The following is an 18,038-nucleotide window of genomic DNA, read 5'->3' as shown; positions in this document are numbered from 1 at the left end:
AGTGGCACAAATCTGTGAAGTTGAATAGTTTTCTCCAGCAATGTTTAGCTGCCTGGGCGCAGGCATGAAAAAGGCGGACAGTTGGACCGATTCAAGACTGGGATGTTGCCAGGCGGATGCGACAAATCAGGGAACTGAGGGTATTTAAGAAAGTGACTAAGTAAGGGATCATGATATCTGGTCTGAGCAGAGTGAAGGAGAATCAGAGACAGGTCCTCTATGAGCCAAGCCCTAGGAACACTCGGGAACATGCGGAAAGGCTTTTGGAAAAGAGAGTGAAGGGCAAGCAGACGGGGGAAGACCTGAGATGGGTTGGAAGGGCAGATATGGGGGGAGGGGTTTGAGACCGGAGACTTGCCTGTGGGGAAAGCGGGGGAATTTTTTAAGGGGCAGGAGGGCCTTGAGAGCCGTAGCAGCGAAAAGTGAGGCGGGCCCGAGCGAGGGGGCGTGGTCAGGCGCAAATCCCGGGCGAGGGGGCGGGGCCCCGGTAACTGGGTCCCAGCGCCGCTGTGGCTGCGGCTCCCTCTGCGAGGCTCCCGCCTCCCCACCCCCCTTCCCAGGGCTCCTTCCCGCCCGCCGCCGCCGAGACCCAGGCTGAAGCTGGGGAGGACGGTGGAGCCCGGCCCAGGCCGTTCTCCTGCCCCCGCGGCTGGAGCATCGTCTGGGACGACTGGCTGAAGGCGAGCCCCGCAGCCCAAGCGCAGCGCACACGCGCGCCCCCGGCCACCGCCGTTCTCTCTTCCCTCCCTTCCTCTCCCCTCCCCTCTCCTCCGCCCCCGGCCTCGGCTGCGGCGGGAGGAAGAACGCTTCCCAACCAGCCAGGAGAGCCCAGATCTATTCCCATTCGGGGAGAAAGAAGAGACCCCGCACTTGGATCCGACCGACTTCTCGCCCCGGGGCCACGGAAGTGGCTCGCCGTCCACGGGAGAGTCCCCGCCGAGCGTAGCCCTCCAGCCCTCGCCCAACCGCAGCCGCATAGACAGCGCTCCCCAGCGGGCCCCCGGCCCCGCCGAGCCCACTCCCCGCGCGGGGCCGGGGCCGGGGCCGGCAATGCCTGGCACGGCAGCGGCGGTGGCCGCGGCTGCTGCTGCTACTGCCACCGCTGCCACGGCTGCTGGCCCGGGCCCGGGCTGGGGGCTTGAGTCTCCGCAGTGGGGCTGAGCCCGCAGCCCCGCCCCCCGATCCTGAGGCCGCTGCTCCGCCGGGCGCCGGGCCTCCTCCGCCCGCGCCTCCGCCCCAGGAGCTGGAGCCAAGCGGGGAGCTCGGGCCCCGCGCCCAGGCCCGGACCATGCATGGCCACCGAGCCCCGGGGGGCGCCGGGCCTTCGGAGCCCGAACACCCGGCCGCGAACCCGCCGGGCGCTGCTCCGCCGGCCTGTGCCGACTCGGACCCTGGAGCTTCGGAACCCGGACTGCTGGCGCGCAGGGGCTCAGGTTCGGTTCTTGGCGGCCCACTGGATCCCCAGTTTGTCGGACCCTCGGACACCAGCCTGGGCGCTGCTCCAGGCCACCGGGTCTTGCCCTGCGGTCCCAGTCCACAGCACCACCGGGCCCTGCGCTTCTCTTACCACCTGGAGGGCTCGCAGCCTCGGCCTGGTGAGTGAGTGACTGAGAGAGCATGGGAGCCCGGGCCATGGGCCTGGTACTGGGAGCGGGTTCTTGTTCTCGAGCCCTCTATGCCCCACTTTGGGACAGGGTCGCTTACCTCGGCCCTTTGGGTTCCCTCAAACCCCTCCCCCTCCCCACGTCCCTTGGCCTTGTGTCCAGTCCTTTCAACCTCTGTCCCCATCTCCTCTCTGTCCCTTGTGCCCCTCAACCTCTCCAACCCCCTTCTTGTCTGTCTGCTGAGGCTAATGGGAGAGGGAGCACTCGCGAGAAAAAGAGGGAGGATTGCAAGGCAGCAACGGATATTTGGTTGGGGAAACCAGGGTTTAGTTTGGAGAACAGAAGAAAAAAAGGAGCCTTCCATTTGCCAAGCGCCTACATTGTACCAGGCACTGGGCTGGGTGCTTTACGTGGATTTTCATTTCAGCTTCAGGAACCCTCATGAAGTAGATACCTTTAGTCCCATTTTGTAGGGAAGGAAACTGAAGCTCAGAGAAGTTAAGCAACTTGCCCAAGGTCACACAGCTAGTATGGAGCCACGATTCAAACCAGATCTATTTGTGTCCAAAGTCTGTGGTCTTTCTGCTTCCCCAAACTGAGGCTGGAGACCATGAAAGTAATGCCAAGCCTTCTGCTTATGTGATTTTCTCCTGTACTATTCAGCAGCCCTGGAGTAGGAGCGGAAAAAAAAAAAAAAAGAAAGAAAGATGGTGGATTGATCCAAGGTTGGGATTTTGCCAGGTGTGTGTGGCGGGAGAACAAGGGAAGGAAGGAGTAGAAGGTGCTGATGAGAGAGAAAGGTGGAAGAGGTGGGCCTTGGGAGTCAGGCTAGAGGAGAAGGCTGGTGGGGCTGATAGGTAGGGAGACAGCAGAAAAGCCAACAGAGGCAGAAGCCAGTTGTAGCAGGAGCTGGAGAGCTGCAGGGCCACGAGGTTGGTTGTGATGTGAAATCAGGATGGTTTCTTCGATTCGAAAAGGTGGAGCAGCTCTAAGTCAGGCTGAGGCCACAGACCACTGCCTTTGTGCTACACAGACCTGAGTGTCTGAGGAGCGCAGCAGGACCTTCCCCATCTGGGGACAGTCTCATACGGGCCTGAGCCCAGGAGCCACAGAAGAAGAGCAGCGCACATCTGCCCTCCCTTCCACTGGGACTGAAGGAGTTGTTAAGCCCTTGGGGGCTCCCGGGTTCACACCTCAGGCTCCACAGATCTCTGGGACCGTGGCCTTGCACCAGGTAGCAGTAGTGAAGTATAAAGCATGGGCAGGATGTGCCTTTTGGTGCCGTCATGACCTTGGGCTAGTCATGGAACCTCTGGGAGATTTCAGGGGTCTCCCTCAGTGTGGGCTGAAGATAACCAGCTGGCAACAGGCCCTTAACGCCCTGGCCTGCACGTTACTTCTGCTGGCTTTCCAAACTCCCCTTGACACTGTGTAAAGCCAGTGCCTTTTTGCAGATGCCAAAACAGGCCACAAGCACTCCCACCCCAGGACTTTTGCATTGGCTTTTCCTTCTGGCTGGAAGCTCTTCCCCTAGCCCTCCACCTGGCTTGCTCCTTGTCTTGCATGTCTCAGGTCAATGTCACCTCTTCAAGAGACTGTCCCTAACCACTTTAGGTAGGGCCACTTGTGAGTCTCCATCAGAGACTGTGAGTGTGCTTCCATCCTTGCACTTAGTACAATCTGAAATTATCTTATTGTATGTGTCTACTCGTTTATGGCCTATCTTCCTCCACTAGAATGTGAGCTCCATGGGGGCAAGGCGATTATATCTCTTTTGCTCACTGTTGTATCCCCAGCAACTAGCGCAGTGCCTAACACACAGCAGGTGTTCAAGAAATCCTCATTAAATAAATGCCTAAACAGATACTAAAGAAGCACATAGTAGGCCCTCAGTAACTATTGCCTAAAAGAAGGACACCAAATTCCTGCCCTCTGGATACTCTTGATCTGAAAGTCAATAGCTGGGCAATGTCTAGACCCCCAGTCTCTGGCCTCTGTAATCAATACATGGTGATGATTCTGAATATGCCTTCCCAATCCACCAATTCATTCAAATTACAAATCATAATACCCTTCCTAAACCACTCTCCTCCTCCCCAAAAACGCAACACAGAGTTCCCAGGATCCTTTTCCTCAACGAAGTCCCTGCCTCTGTAATTGCATAGTGGGTGTCTTTTTTTTTTTATTCAAGATGGGGATTAGGAATAAGACAAGTGTCAGGGAAGGACCTGGCCTCCTAACTAATTCACTTTGTGACCCTGGGTGAGTGACTTCCCTTCTCTGAACCTCAGTTTCTTCATGTAGAGAATGCAATGAGGAGTCTATGAGTTAATGGTTGTAAAGCCTGCAGCATGGTATAAATCCTTAGCAACCAGGAGTTTAAAAAAATAAAATTAAGTTAAAAAATAAGAGAAAAACCTTCTGAAGAAGAGGCGGAGGAATTACTCAGGCCCTGACTAGGCAGGCGCCGGGCCATGTGATTCACTGCAGCATGGGTTGTGAGAGGCCGCCTCCCCCACTGCCCAGCCGGCCCAGGGGTAGGCACAAGTGACTTGGCTTCTCCATGGGACTCGCCTATAATTGGCCCTAAGAGGGCAGAGTTAGTGGTTGTAGGGTGTGTGTGTAAGAGAGAGACAGAGAGGGTTTCCTGAGCTTCAATTAAAGGGCTGAAACATGCTGGTCCATATGTTAAGATTTCCGTGTGCCTGCTGACTTCCTCCCTAACACTGCTGAGACCTTTATTGAATCACCATCTTTAGGGCTCAGTGGCTCATCCTGGGGGTGGGGGGAGGCTTTTAAAAATAATAATTGTATCTTAGCCATGTGAACAGCCTTGAATTGCTTCAAAGTGCTTTCTCTTTCAGTGATCCTGTCTGCTTCTTGGTGGGGAAAGGGACAATTGTTATTATGCCCATTTTCCAGGTTGATTAAACCAAAGTCCTCGTTGGATCACTGGGAAAACCCAGTGAAATGCCAGAGAGGGGTTTGAGAGAGTCAGAAAGCGGTTTGCTTGCAGGGGTTTGCAGAGATGGCTGCTCTATTCCTCAGGGTTGAGGCCTAGAATGTCCTTCCAGATGCGGGGATTGTGGGGATATTGGTGTCTGACCCTAGCTAAGTCAAAGGAGTTGCACCTGATGTTAGAGCCGTTTTGTGGGTAATGGGGGAAACTGAGCCAGTTGAGGGGGGCAAGAGGAGGGGCTGACTCTTTCTCATTTGGATCCTGAGGCATCTTCACAGTCTCCAAGAGTAAAAATTGGAGCTAGAAAAGACTCTAAATACTGTCTCGTTCTGGGTTTCCCAAACTGAGTGAGCATCAGAATCTCTTGTTGACCTTAAAAAGAAATGGGATTACACATTCCATCTCAGAGCGCCAGAATCTTGGGGTTGACAACTAAGGAACCTATTTTCAAAAGCTCCTTAGGTGATTGTGATGCACAGCCTAGAGTGGGAACCACTAGTTAAGTCCGTTTTCCAGATGAGGCAGTGAGGAAGGCTCAGAGAGGTAGTGATTTTTTTTAGCCATGGTCCTACAGTGAGTCAGCATCATTAGGGCCAGGAGAATACATCGGCCTCCCTCCCCATCTAAGGCCCTTTCCCTAGGGCCCCACGTGGGCTTCTGTCAACTCACTCCCAACCGCAAATGGAGGCACGGGATTAAACACAAAGGGAGAGTCAACCTCCCGCCCTCATACACACAAACACTGGCTGCCTCAGTTTACCCTTATTCTCAGCTCTCATGAATGGCTGCCATTTGGCAGTTCAAATTGGAAGGCAGTTGCCATTCTGGGACTCTAGGCAGAGGAAACCCTGGCATCATAAGTGCCCAGTGCAGGGTCTGGCCCTAAGGAAGCGCTCTAGAGAGGTGTCAATAAAGGGTTGTAGAGCTAGAGAAGAACATGGAGGACAATTCAGGTAAGAGGTTCAGTGGGAGCAAAGGCAGCGAGACATGGGGCACTGGGGAATAGGGCTGGTATTGGGAGGAGTGGAGTGACAAGGCTGACAAGGAACTTTCTTCTGAGGGTGAAGAGAAACCATCGAAGGGTTTATTAATGAGAATGACATGCTCAGATGGGGGTGTTTGGAAACTCTGCCTAGCTGCATGGGGAAAATGGATGGAAGGGGTGCAAGAGTGGAAGCAGGGAGACAGGCAGGTGAGTGTTGCAATTTCCCCAGAGAGAAGTGATAGCTTGGGTTAGAGCGATGGCAGGTAAGGAGGGTAAGATCTGAGAGATATTTAGATGCTAGCATGGACAGGCCTTGGTAGTAGCTTGGATGTAGAGGCTGAGACAAAAGGCAAAGTCCAGATTGCTCCATGTTGTTTTCTGAAACCAACTACAGTGACCTGGTGGATGTTGGTAGGGCCATCTATATACAAGAGAGGGAGGAGGTTTGAGGGAAGATAGTGAATTATGTTTGAGACAAGTTGAATTCGAAACGCCTGGGGGTACATGCAGGTGAAGATGGCCAGAAGGCATTTGTGGGTTTGGTTCATTTTTGTTTTTTACTACCCAGGATGATCACTTTTAATATTTTGGCCTGTTTTCTGCTAGATCTTTTTCTACATATTGATGTATATTTTACATAATTGAAATCATACTATATGTTCAACTTTATATCATGCTTTTTCATTTAATGTATGTATTTTTCCAACATCATTAAAAACTCTTCATGAACATTTTATTTTTTTTGAACAACATTTTAATGACTGCATAATAATATGCCATTGTATGAGTTTACCATAATCTTTTTTTAAGCTTTTATTTTAGGTTCAGGGGTACATGTGCAAGTTTGTTATATGGGTAAACTGCATGTCAGGGGGATTTGGTATACAGATTATTTTACCACCCAGGTAATAAGCATAGTACCTGATAGGTAGTTTTTCGATCCTTACCCTCCTCCCTCCCTCCACCCTCAAATAGGCCCCGGTGTCTGCTTTTTGTTTCTTTGTGTCCATATGTACTCAATGTTTAGCTCCCATTTTTAAGTGAGAACATGCAGTATTTGGTTTTCTGTTCCTGCCTTAGTTTGCTAAGGATAATGGCCTCTAGCTCCATCCATGTTTCTGCAAAGGACATGATCATGATCTCATTCTTTTTTATGGCTGCATAGTATTCCATGGTGTATACATAACACATTTTCTTTGTCCAGTCTACTATTGATGGGCATTTGGGTTAATTCCATGTCTTTGATATAGTGAATAGCACTGTGATGAACATACATATGCATGTGTCTTTATGGTAGAACGATTTATACTCCTTTGAGTATATACCCAATAATGAGATTACTGAGTTGAATGGTAATTCTGCTTGAGTTATTTGAGAAATCACCAAACTGCTTTCCACAATAGCTGAACTAATTTATATTCCCACCAGTAGTGTATAAGCATGTCCTTTTCTCTGCAACCTGGCGTGTTATTTTTTGACTTTTTAGTAATAGCCATTCCGACTGGTGTGAAATGGTATCTCATTGTGGTTTTGATTTGCATTTCTCTAATGATTAGTGATGTTGAGCATTTTTTCTTTTTTTTTTCTCTGTCACCCAGGCTGGAGTGCAGTGGCTCTATCTTAGCTCACTGCAACCTCTGCCTCCCAGGTTGAAGCAATTCTCCCACCTCAGCCTCTCAAGTAGCTGAGATTACAGGTGCTTGGCACCACACCCAGCTGATTTTTGTATTTTTAGTAGAGATGGGGTTTCGCCATGTTGGCCAGGCTGATCTCAAACTCCTGACCTCAGGTGATCCAACCACCTCGGCCTCCCAAAGTGCTAGGATTATAGGTGTGAGCCATCACGCCTGGCTGATGTTGAGCATTTTTTTCATATGCTTATTGGCCACATGTATGTCTTCTTTTGAAAAGTGTCTGTTCAAGTCCTTTGCCCACTTTTTAATGGGGTTGTTTATTGCTTGTTGATTTAAGTTCCTTACAGATTCTGGATATTGGACCTTTGTCAGATGCATAGTTTGCAAATATTTTCTCCCATTCTGTAGGTTGTTTACTCTGTTGATAGTTTCTTTTGCTGTGCAGAAGTTCTTTCATTTAATTAGGTCCCATTTGTCAATTTTTGTTTTTATTGCAATTGCTTTTAGTGCCTTCATTATGAAATCTTTGCCAGGTCCTATGTCCAAAATGGTATTTCCTAGGTTGTCTTCCAGGGTTTTTATAGTTTTAGGTTTTACATTTAAGTCTTTAATCCATCTTGAGTTGATTTTAGTATATGGTGTATGGAAGGGGTCCAGTTTCAGTCTTCTGCATGTAGCTAGCCAGTTATCTCAGCACCATTTATTGACTAGGGAGTCCTTTCCCCATTGCATCTTTTGTCAACTCTGTCAGAGGTTAGATGGTTGTAGGTGTGCGGCCTTATTTCTGGGCTCTCTATTCTGTTCCACTGGTCTGTGTATCTGTTTTTGTCCAGTACCATGCTGTTTTGGTTACTGTAGCCCTGTAAGTATAGTTTAAAGTCGGTAGTGTGATGCCTCTGGTTTTGTTTTTTGTTGTTGTTGTTGTTTTGTTATTGTTCTTGAGACGGAGTCTCGCTCTGTCGCCCAGGCTGGAGTGCAGTGGCACGATCTTGGCTCACTGCAAGCTCCGCCTCCCGGGTTCAAGCAATTCTCCTGCCTCAGTCTCCCAAGTAGCTGGGACTACAGGCGCCCGCCACCACGCCCGGCTAATTTTTTGTATTTTTAGTAGAGACGGGGTTTCACCGTGTTAGCCAGGGTGGTCTCGATCTCCTGACCTCGTGATCCACCCACCTCAGCCTCCCAAAGTGCTGGGATTACAGGCGTGAGCCACCGCACCTGGCTTTTTTTTCTTTTTTTTTTTTTTGAGACTGAGTCTCGCTCTGTAGCCCAGGCTGAAGTGCAGTGGCATGATCTCGGCTCACTGCAACCTCCTCCTCCTGGGTCCCGGTTCAAGCAATTCTCCTGCCTCAGCCTCTCGAGTAGCTGGGATTACAGGCACACGCCACTGTGCCCAGCTAATTTTTGTATTTTTGGTAGAGACGGGGTTTCGCCACGTTGGCCAGGCTGGTCTTGAACTCCTGACCTTGTGATCTGTCCGCTTCGGCCTCCCAAAGTGCTAGGATTACAGGCGTGAGCCACTGTGGTTTGGGGTTTTTGTTTTTGTTTTTTTTTCAGATGGAGTGTCACTCTGTTGCCCAGGCTGGAGTGCAGTGGCATGATCTCGGCTCACTGCAACCTCTGCCTCCTGGGCTCAAGTGATTCTCCTGTCTCAGCCTCCTGAGTAGCTGGGATTACAGGCGCCCGCCACCATGCCTGGCTAATTTTTGTATTTTTAGTAGAGACATGGTTTCTCCATGTTGGCCAGGCTGGTCTCAAACTCCTGACCTCAGGTGATCCGCCTGCCTCGGCCTCCCAAAGTGCTGGGATTATAAGCTTGAGCCACCATGCCCAGCTGGCTTTGTTCTTTTTACTTAGGATTACCTTGGCTATTTGGACACTTTTGGTTCTATATTAATTTTTAAGTAGTTTTTTAAAATTCTGTGAAGAATGTCATTGGTAGTTTGATAGGAATAGCATTGAATCTGTAAATTGCTTTGGGCAGTATGGCCATTTGAACAATATTGAGTCTTCCTATCCATGAGCATGGAATGTTTTCCCATTTGTTTGTGTCATCTCGCAAGCAGGCATTTGGACATAAGATTGGAAAGCTCAGGAAAGAGGCCTGGGCCAGTGATGTTTGGGAGTTTTCACCACCAACACATACCATGTATAGATCTGGGAGCCAGTCCCATCCTTGAAGACAGACAGTAAGGTTGGCAGGGTCACACTCAGATGAATTATTCAGTACCTGCTGGAACTTTGCCATAGAAATGCCTTTTTTCAGGGGAAAGCAGTTTCATGAAGCTGAGACCCAGCCGTTTTTAAAGCATATTTGAGGGCTGGGCACGGTGGCTCACACCTGTAATCTCAGCTGCTCAGGACGCTGAGGCACGAGAATCACTTGACCCCGGGAGGCAGAGGTTGCAGTGAGCCGAAATTGCACTACTGCACTCCAACCTGGGTGACAGAGCGAGACTGTGGTTTTTTTGTTGTTGTTTTCTTTGTTTTTGTTTTTTGACGGAGTCTTGCTCTGTCACCCAGGCTGGAGTGCAGTGGCAATCTCGGCTCACTGCAACTTCCACCTCCCAGGTCCCCGTTCAAGCAATTCTCCTGCCTCAGTCTTCCCAGTAGCTGGGATTACAGGCGCACGCCACCATGCCCAGCTAATTTTTGTATTTTTAGTAGAGACAGGGTTTCACCCTGTTGGCCAGGCTGGTCTTGAACTCCTGACCTTGTGATCTGCCCGCCTTGGCCTCCCAAAATGCTGAGATTACAGGCATGAGCCACTGTGCCGGGCCAAGACTGTGTCTTAAAAAATAAAATCAACCGGGCACGGTGGCTCACGCCAGTAATCCTAGCACTTTGGGAGGCCAAGGCGGGTGGATCACTTGAGGCCAGGAGTTTGAAACCAGCCTGGCCAACATGGCGTAATGTTGTCTCTACTAAAAATACAGAAATCAGCCAGGCACAGTGGCTCATGCCTGTAATCCCAGCACTTTGGGAGGCCAAGGTGGGTGGATCACAACGTCAAGAGATCGAGACCATCCTGGCCAACATGGTGAAAACCTGTCTCTACTAAAAATACAAAATTAGCTGGGCATGGTGGCATGTGCCTGTAGTCCCAGCTACTCGGGAGGCTGAGGCAGGAGAATCACTTGAACCCGGGAGGCGGAGGTTGCCGTGAGCCAAGATTCTGCCACTGCACTCTAGCCTGGTGACAGAGCGAGACTCCGTCTCAAAGAAAAAAAAAATCATCCGGGTATGGTGGCACACGCCTGTAATCCCAGCTACTCAGGAGGCTGAGGCAGGAGAATTGCTTGAACCCAGGAGGCAGAGGTTGCAGTGAGTCGAGATTGTGCCACTGTGCTTCAGCCTGGGTGACAGAGCGAGACTCTGTCTCAAAAAAATAAAATAAATAAAATAAAATAAAGCATATTTGCTGGGCACGGTGGCTCACGCCTGTAATCCCAGCATTTTGGGAGGCCGAGGCGGGTGGATCACGAGGTCAAGAGATTGAGACCATCCTGGCCAACATGGTGAAACCCCGTGTCTACTAAAAATACAAAAATTAGCCAGGCGTGGTGGCGCACGCCTGTAGTCCCAGCTACTCAGGAGACTGAGGCAGGAGAATTGCCTGAACCCGGGAGGTGGAGTTGCAGTGAGCCGAGATCTTGCCACTGCACTCCAGTCTGGCAACAGAGCGAGAATCCGTCTCAAAAAAAAAAAAAAAGCATATTTGAAGCCAGGCATGGTGCCTCACACCTATAATCCCAGCCCTTTCGGAGGCTGATAGGGGAGGATTGCTTAAGGGCAGGAGTTCATGACCAGCCTGGGCTACATAGTGAGGCCCCGTCTCTACAAAAAAAATTTTTAAATTAGCAGGGCATGGTGGTGTATGCCTGTAGTCACAGCTACTTGAGAGGCTGAGGTGGAAGGATCACTTGTGCCCAGGAGTTTGAGGCTGCAGTGAAGCATGATTGTGCCACTGCACTCCAGCCTGGGTGACAAAGTGAGACTCTGTCTCAAAAAATAATAAATAAATAAACATATTTGCATGAAGCTGAGACCCGTTTCACGTACACCCAGGGTAGCTGGCTATTGCAAAGTATTGAGGGAGGAGTACTTCTGAAAAGCAAATCAAACATTGGTAAAGTAAATTTGTGTGGTTCCCTCAGTGTTCTCTCTGTTGAGGGCATCCTGAGAGGCCAGTGAGGGGGTTTGCTTATGGAAAGGAGAAGAGAGGGTTTGGGACAGGAGGGGGTAGTGGGGTCTGCTGGGGAGTTTTGGAGAGCAGTAGTTTGAGATTCCAGGGGAGAGTCTGGGGAAAGAACCAGATTTGGTTCCTAGTCCACTAGGGCCTTCCAAACAAACACAGCAAAATGTAAAGACTGGGTAGCTGGGAAAAGGACTTCCCCAGACAAGACTAAAAGAATAGAAGCTTCCAAATTGCAGATGGTTGGCAGTCCGCTCTTGGCCCTTTCAGGCCCCTCTGTCCCTGGGGGAGGGCCCAGGTGGGGCTGCCTGCTTCCTCAAGGGAGAGTGGAGTGGAGTGGCAGCTAACAATGCCCCAGACAAACCCAAGCCGTGGCTTTCTGGGGGCCAGTTAGCTAAATGCCTTAGGCAGATGTAGAGCTGGCCAGACGCTGGCTGGGTGGGGCTAGGACCTGTCTGGAATGAGGGCAGGAAATGCAGTCTGCCATTGGCTAGCACCACAGAGTTCAGTTCCCTCATCTGGAGAGAGCAAACATCTTTGGAGCAATGAGTCCAGCCTCTCTGGGCTCTGGTGCCCAGTTCCTTGGACCTGGAAGGTGTGACACCTCCAAACGATGTCTGAAAACACACACAGCTCCTGAGACAAGGCTGCAGGGCAGTAGCCGAGGGAGGCTCAGCACTCCTGGCTCTGCTATTGGTTCACTGTTCCTCCAGGCCTCCCTTCCCCTCTCAGAGTCTTAGTTTCCCTATTTGTAATATCACAGACCTGGTCATTGTGGCATCAGTAAATAATACTTGGTGAGCAAATAGGGGACAGGGGAAGGGAGAGTGAAAGAGGGGAGCAAGGGGGGCATTTCTTTATTTAACCATGTACCTGTTGAGTGCCTACTATGTGCTAGGCCCTGTGCTTAGGTGCCAGGTAGGCAACAAGACAGTCACTATCCCTGTCCTCGTGGAGCTGATATCTAGCAGGAAAGACACACTACAAGCAGTTCCAAGCGCAGATGCTGCAAGAACACATGAGGGTAGGGGGAGTGGGCAGACAGGGCAAAGGAGATATTTTGAGTTGAGACCTGAAGGATAAATAGGAGTCCAGAGGTAGGGAGAAGCAGACTAGCAGTTTGGGTCATGGGAACAACATGTGCCAAAGCCCTAGGCGGAAGAGAGCACTTTCGAGGAACAGACAAACAGCCATTGTGGCTGGATCATGGGGCGGGGAAATGTTCCTGAGCTAGGCCTTCCTTGTCCCTGTGCTCAGGAGTTTCACCGCTGAAGGCAAAGGGAGCCCTTCACAAGGCTGAAGGGATTGCAGGGGACTGTGTTTTCCAAAAGCTGGCAGTGGTGTAGAGAATGCCTCGTAGAGGCCCGGAAGATGGGAGGGAAACCAGTTAGGGGGCTGGAGGGGGAATGAAGCATAGGGATTCTAGAGCAACTGACCACGGTGCATCTAAAGGACTTGGGGCCTGGCTGGACATGTGGGTTGAGGGAGAGGAAGAAACCTAGGACTTGGGCAGCTGGGCGGATGGAGTTGTCCTTCCTGCGATGGGGAAGGCAGGAGGAGAAGCAGACCGGGGCTGGGGTAGGAGTGTCGTTCACGATGTGCTGAGGCTGAGGAGCCTGAAGACAGGACATCTAGGTGACAGCACCCAGTTGGCATCAGATATGCCTATCTGGGTCCCAGAGTAAGGGCAGGTGGGTGAGGGGCACAGGTATGTAGCTGAGACTAAGAGGGAAGAGCCCTCCTTGGCGCTTCCCTATGGCCCCTGCAGGGAAGGGGTTAAATCGCGGAGGGAAGGCGCCTGTGGAAAGCGGGAAAGGCGGGACTGGCAGGGCTGGCCTCTGGGAGCTGCAGCTGGCATAGAAGCCCTTCCGCCCGCCCGGGGCCTGCTAGGCCTGGGCTGCCACCGCCCACACCACCGCCTTTGCCTTCGCTTTCCCCTTTGCCTTCCCTGCTCCCCCTCCAGCTCCTTCCCTACTCCCCTAGGCTGGGGGGCCCCCCTACCTAATGCATTCCAGGTGTAGACGCAGCCCCTCCCCCACCGCGCGGGTGTGGGAGGGGCAGGGAAGGCTGGGGTCACTTTCACCGCATCTCTTAGGGAGCATCTCCCAGGCTTGCTGACTGCTTCTCTCTCTCTCTGGAGAATTCCCTCAGGGATCTCTGTTTTGGCCTCCCTGACTCTGGCAAGGGCTGGCAGCAGAGAGAGCCCCCCAGACCCAGGTCTGCCACTTTCTAAAGTGTCATGTGATCTTGGGCAAGTCACCTCACCCCTCTGAGCCTCGGTTTTCTCATCTGGAAAATGGGGTTGTCATTCCCACCTTCTAGGGTTGTTGTAGGGATTCAATGCCGCAGATCCATCCCCAGCCCTTGGCAAGGCACATTGTCACCATATTCAGCAGATGGCCCTGGCCTGCCCTTTTTGTCCCTGCCCCTCTGCCTGGGCCTGTATCCCTCGCTGATTGCCATGCCCTGTGTGGACCTTTCTGTCTCTGTCTCCCTTCTGACTTGTCCCTTCCTTTTGTCCATCTCCCTCTATATCCATCTCTGGGTCTCTGTTGTTTTCCTGTCCTCTCCCTCCTTGTGTTTGTCCCAGTGTCTTTCTCTTATCATCTGTCTTTTCCCCTCATAATCCCTCTGTGTCTCCAACTCTCAGATTTGGCCAGGCCTCTGGTGAATGGTAAGGGAGATGGGTGGGTGTTGGGGTCCCTGGGGTTGAGGCAAGGGTCAGAGGGACCATCCCCCTAGCGGCTTTGCCTCACGGGAAGGGGAATCTCAGCCAGCGTGGCAGCCCCAGCATCTGGTAATTACTGCTCCCAGTGCTCCCAGCTGCAGCTCCACTCCCTTCCCTTCCTGTCCTCTGAAGTCCCCAGCTCCTCCCGGGGCGGGGGGAGGGAGATGGGCGGGGGTGGAGCTACCGCCCCCTATCCTCTGGCCTCTAGTCCAGAGAAGCAGGGAGGAGGTGGCCAGGCCCTCACAGTAATCAAGCAACTGGAAGAGGGATGGGCTGCTTGTGCTCTCATGTGGCTGCTTGGTGTGTGTGTGTGTGTGTGTGTGTGTGTGTGTGTGTGTGTGTGTGTGTGTCTGCTGCTTGTGCTCTCATGTGGCTGCTTGGTGTGTGTGTGTGTGTGTGTGTGTGTGTGTGTGTGTGTGTGTGCCTGCGCGCATGTGCCTGGCCTTCTTTGTCCCCGTGGATTTTGTGTGTGTGTCTTAATGTTCTTGTTTCTGTGTGGCCATCTGTGTGTTTGCATATAGATCCACGTGTGTCTCTAGGTCTGTATGTGTTACGTGCTCCTCTGTGCCTGGTTGTATGTCACCTTGGCACTAAGCATGTGGGAGTTTCTAGATGTTTCTGCGCCTGGGTCTCCTTAGATCTTGTGGATGTGTCTGTCTGTTTCTATACCTGTGTCTGTTCTCGTGCCTGCATCTGTCTCTGCATGCCCCCTATAGGTCTATGGTGGTGGTTGTGGTGTAGGGAAGTGGGTGTCTGCTTGCTTGTATCTTTTGGCCTTTCCTGATCCTTCTTCCTGCTGTGGCGCCTTCTTGCAAACCCATGACATTACGTGCTTCAAATATGTGCTTTACTCATACCTCCCCACCCAATATCCACACTTTTGCCCACTCTTCTTCCCTTGTCTGCAGAGCCATTCTCAGTCCATCTATACCTAAAAAAAACACACCCCATCCTGGATGGCGCAACTAAAAACCACCTCCTTTAGGAAGTCTTCTCTCCTCCCCCCTCCAAATGGGATTTCTTTCCTAACTCAGCCGTCACTGAAGATGTGCTCTGTGACTCTGGACACAGACACACTTGGGATCTGGTCCCAGCTCAACCACTTTTAGCTGTCCGCAGGCAAATTATTTTGTCTCTCTGTGCGTCAGTTTCGTCATCTGTAAAATGGGTAATAGCTCACCGGATCATTAGGAGGATGCCATACGAGATAGCATCAACACAACACCTGGCCCAGAGTAGGTGTTCAGCAGTTGAATCCTCATATCTTATATCCTCTACTAAAAAGTGAACAGCTTGAGTTCCAGAGATTTCTGCGTGTTCTTACAATCTCCTGCTCTCTCTTCTTTAGGCATCCTGCACAGGGCAGAAGGTAAACCGGGTCAGACAGAACAAAAGGCAGATTCCAGTTCAGGGAACTTCTGACAAGTAATGCATGGGCCAGCTCCCTGAGCCTGCTCAGACACAGAGGAAACTGGGCCCTTCCAGGGAGTGGGAGATAGGACCTGCAAGTCTTCTACTCAAGGGCAAGAGCATGTGAGATAGGGCAAGGCATAAACAGCAGGAGTAGAATGAGCCTTCAGGATCATCTAACTCCGATAGTGCAACATGATGGCCCACAAGTTGAATTTGACTCACAAGTTTCATTTGGCTTGCCCACAGTTTTTAAAATTAAGGGATTTCACATGAAAAACCTGGATTTCCCGGCCAGGCACAGTGGCTCATGCCTGTAATCCCAGCATTTTGGGAGGCCGAGGCGGGTGAATCACCTGAGGTCAGGAGTTCAAGACCAGCCTGGCCAACGTGGTGAAACCTCGTCTCTATTAAAAATACAAAAATTAGGCAGATGTAGTGGCGCGTGCCTGTAATCCCAGCTACTCGGGAGGCTGAGGCTGGAGAATGACTTGAACCTGGGAGACAGAGGTAGCACTGAGCTGAGATTGCGCCACTGCACTCCAGCCTGGGCGACAGAGTAAGACTCTGTCAAAAAAAAAAAAAAAAAAGAAGAAGAAAAATCTGGATTTCTGGATTCCCTTGAAATATTGGAAGACCTGATAATACAGGGCCGCATTACTGCAAGGTGACACCTGGGTGGAGGGGAGAAGCTGCTGCTTCTACTTCAGGTTAGGCATGTGCTTTCCAGTTTCCAGTTTAACCCAGTCCCCACCATTCCCTATGGCCTTAGACTGTCCCACTCTACAGAAAGTAGAGTCTTTTTTTATACTAGGGTCTGCACTTTACAGAAACATCCTTCTCTTTACAGAAGGGGCCTCACTTTACAAAAAGGAGTTCTCCTTTTTAACAGTCTTCTGTTTTGTCATGATCCTTAAGAGTCCTTTGGTTACAAACAGGCCATCCATTTTACAAAAGGGCCTTTAGAGAACTCTCCTCACTTTACAGCATGTCCCTCCACTTTGAAGAAGGCTCCTCTTTTTGGAAAAACTTCTTCCCTTTACAGAAGGGCCTTCTGTTTATCAAAGAGATCTTCATTTCACAGAAAGTGTCTCCGTTTTGAAGGATGGAACGCTCTTCAGGAAACTCGAAAGAGTTAGGAAGCTCCTGACTTGCCAGAATGGCCCCCACTTCTTAAAAGTGTCTTCACGCTATAGAAAGTGCCTCCATTTTTCTGCAGAGTCCTTATGTTGAGAAGAATAGTCGACTTCAGGGAAGGAACCCCTGAGCTACCCACAGGGTTCCTGTAAACAGCTCCTTCTGCACATTTCACACTTGACCGAGCTTTGTGTTTGAACTTTCAGAGACAACATCTGCCAGGTCAGGCAGCCTGGGTGCAGTCTGGCCTTGAAGGCGGAGTGGGGCAGCTGGCCTGCAGCTCACATTCAAGGGGCAGGTGGGAAGAGGTGGGGCAGTTATGGTTTTTTTTTGTCAAGTGGAGGGATGCCCCTTCCCCCGACAGAATTGGCTTCCCAAAAGGCACTTTCCTTTCTGCTGTTCTTCTCCACTCCCTCTGCTCCCTTTCCCCACCCCACCCCCAGGAATTCCAGCTGTCCCGGGAGCCTACCTCTCAGCCGGGAAAGGAAAAGATTTGAGGGCTGTAGGGAGAAGTTTGTCTGGGCTGTCAGGAGGCCTGTGTGCTAGGGGCCGGCTTCTGCTCACCCTAGGATCTCGCTGACTGCTCACAACAAGCAGAACACACGTTTTCTCCCTATTTTAGCATCTCTGCAGAGCTATCCTTCATAGCTGTGGGCCCCAAATGGGGAAATTGGGGCCCAGAGCTTTGAAGCCACTTGTCCCAGGACACCAGGGAGTTAATGGCCAAGGGCCAGTCTGGGGCCCTAATAGCTGTCTTGAGATTAAGCCAAGGCTACAGCTGGGAGAAGCAAGAGGGGCTGCTACTAGCTGGGGAGGGGGAAAACTTGGCAGCTGAAATTCCCAGGAAGGGGTGAAGGAGATGCAGGGTCCAGTTCCAGTGGGAATGGGCAAAAGGAGCCCTTGTCCTCAGACTCAGCTAGATGCTGGACTTTCTCTGCCAGTAAACCCGGAAGCATGTGCTCAGGGCACCTGCCACGCAGGGGCATGCAGCAACCAGAAACAATTTTTGCAAGGATTTTCCTATTTCAATAATAATAAGTTGTCATGGGAAAATTCAAACCTCAGCTACACTTCTTGACACTTATTTTACAGTTTTTTTCTGGTTTGTATTTTGAATTGAATTTGAATGGGGAGGACAGGGCACCATTGTCTTCACTGCCTTACCACCTCGCATAGGAATCCTGCCCTGATCTGCAGAGCTGTCCTGGTGAGTGGGGCTGGGTTCTGTGTCTCTCACTGGCTGAGTTTGCTTGTGTTTCTCAGTGTATACACAGTTTTACGTTGGGTTGCAGCCTACAGCCCATGGGCTTATGTATCTATGTGTGTAGTTTTGGGGCTTTGTGGATGTGTGATTCTGTTGGTTTTCAAATTTAACCCATATCACTCTGT

General features: G+C 51.1%; 1 protein-coding gene across 1 annotated transcript in view; it reads left to right on the top strand.

Moving 5' to 3' along the window:
• The first annotated feature begins 1,273 nt into the window (after window positions 1-1,273).
• FGD1 (FYVE, RhoGEF and PH domain containing 1) overlaps window positions 1,274-18,038 on the top strand; it is a 50,048-nt gene continuing 33,283 nt past the window's right edge. The window contains exon 1 of the mRNA XM_024240476.3: window positions 1,274-1,595. Coding sequence (XP_024096244.1) covers window positions 1,289-1,595 — 307 coding nt within the window. The 5' untranslated portion in view covers window positions 1,274-1,288. The remainder of the gene's footprint in view (window positions 1,596-18,038) is intronic.

This window comes from Pongo abelii, chromosome X, assembly GCF_028885655.2.
Source record: "Pongo abelii isolate AG06213 chromosome X, NHGRI_mPonAbe1-v2.0_pri, whole genome shotgun sequence".
Classification (NCBI taxonomy): domain Eukaryota; kingdom Metazoa; phylum Chordata; class Mammalia; order Primates; family Hominidae; genus Pongo; species Pongo abelii.
Note: the sequence above shows the minus strand (reverse complement) of the source record. Positions and strands in the feature narration are given on the sequence as shown.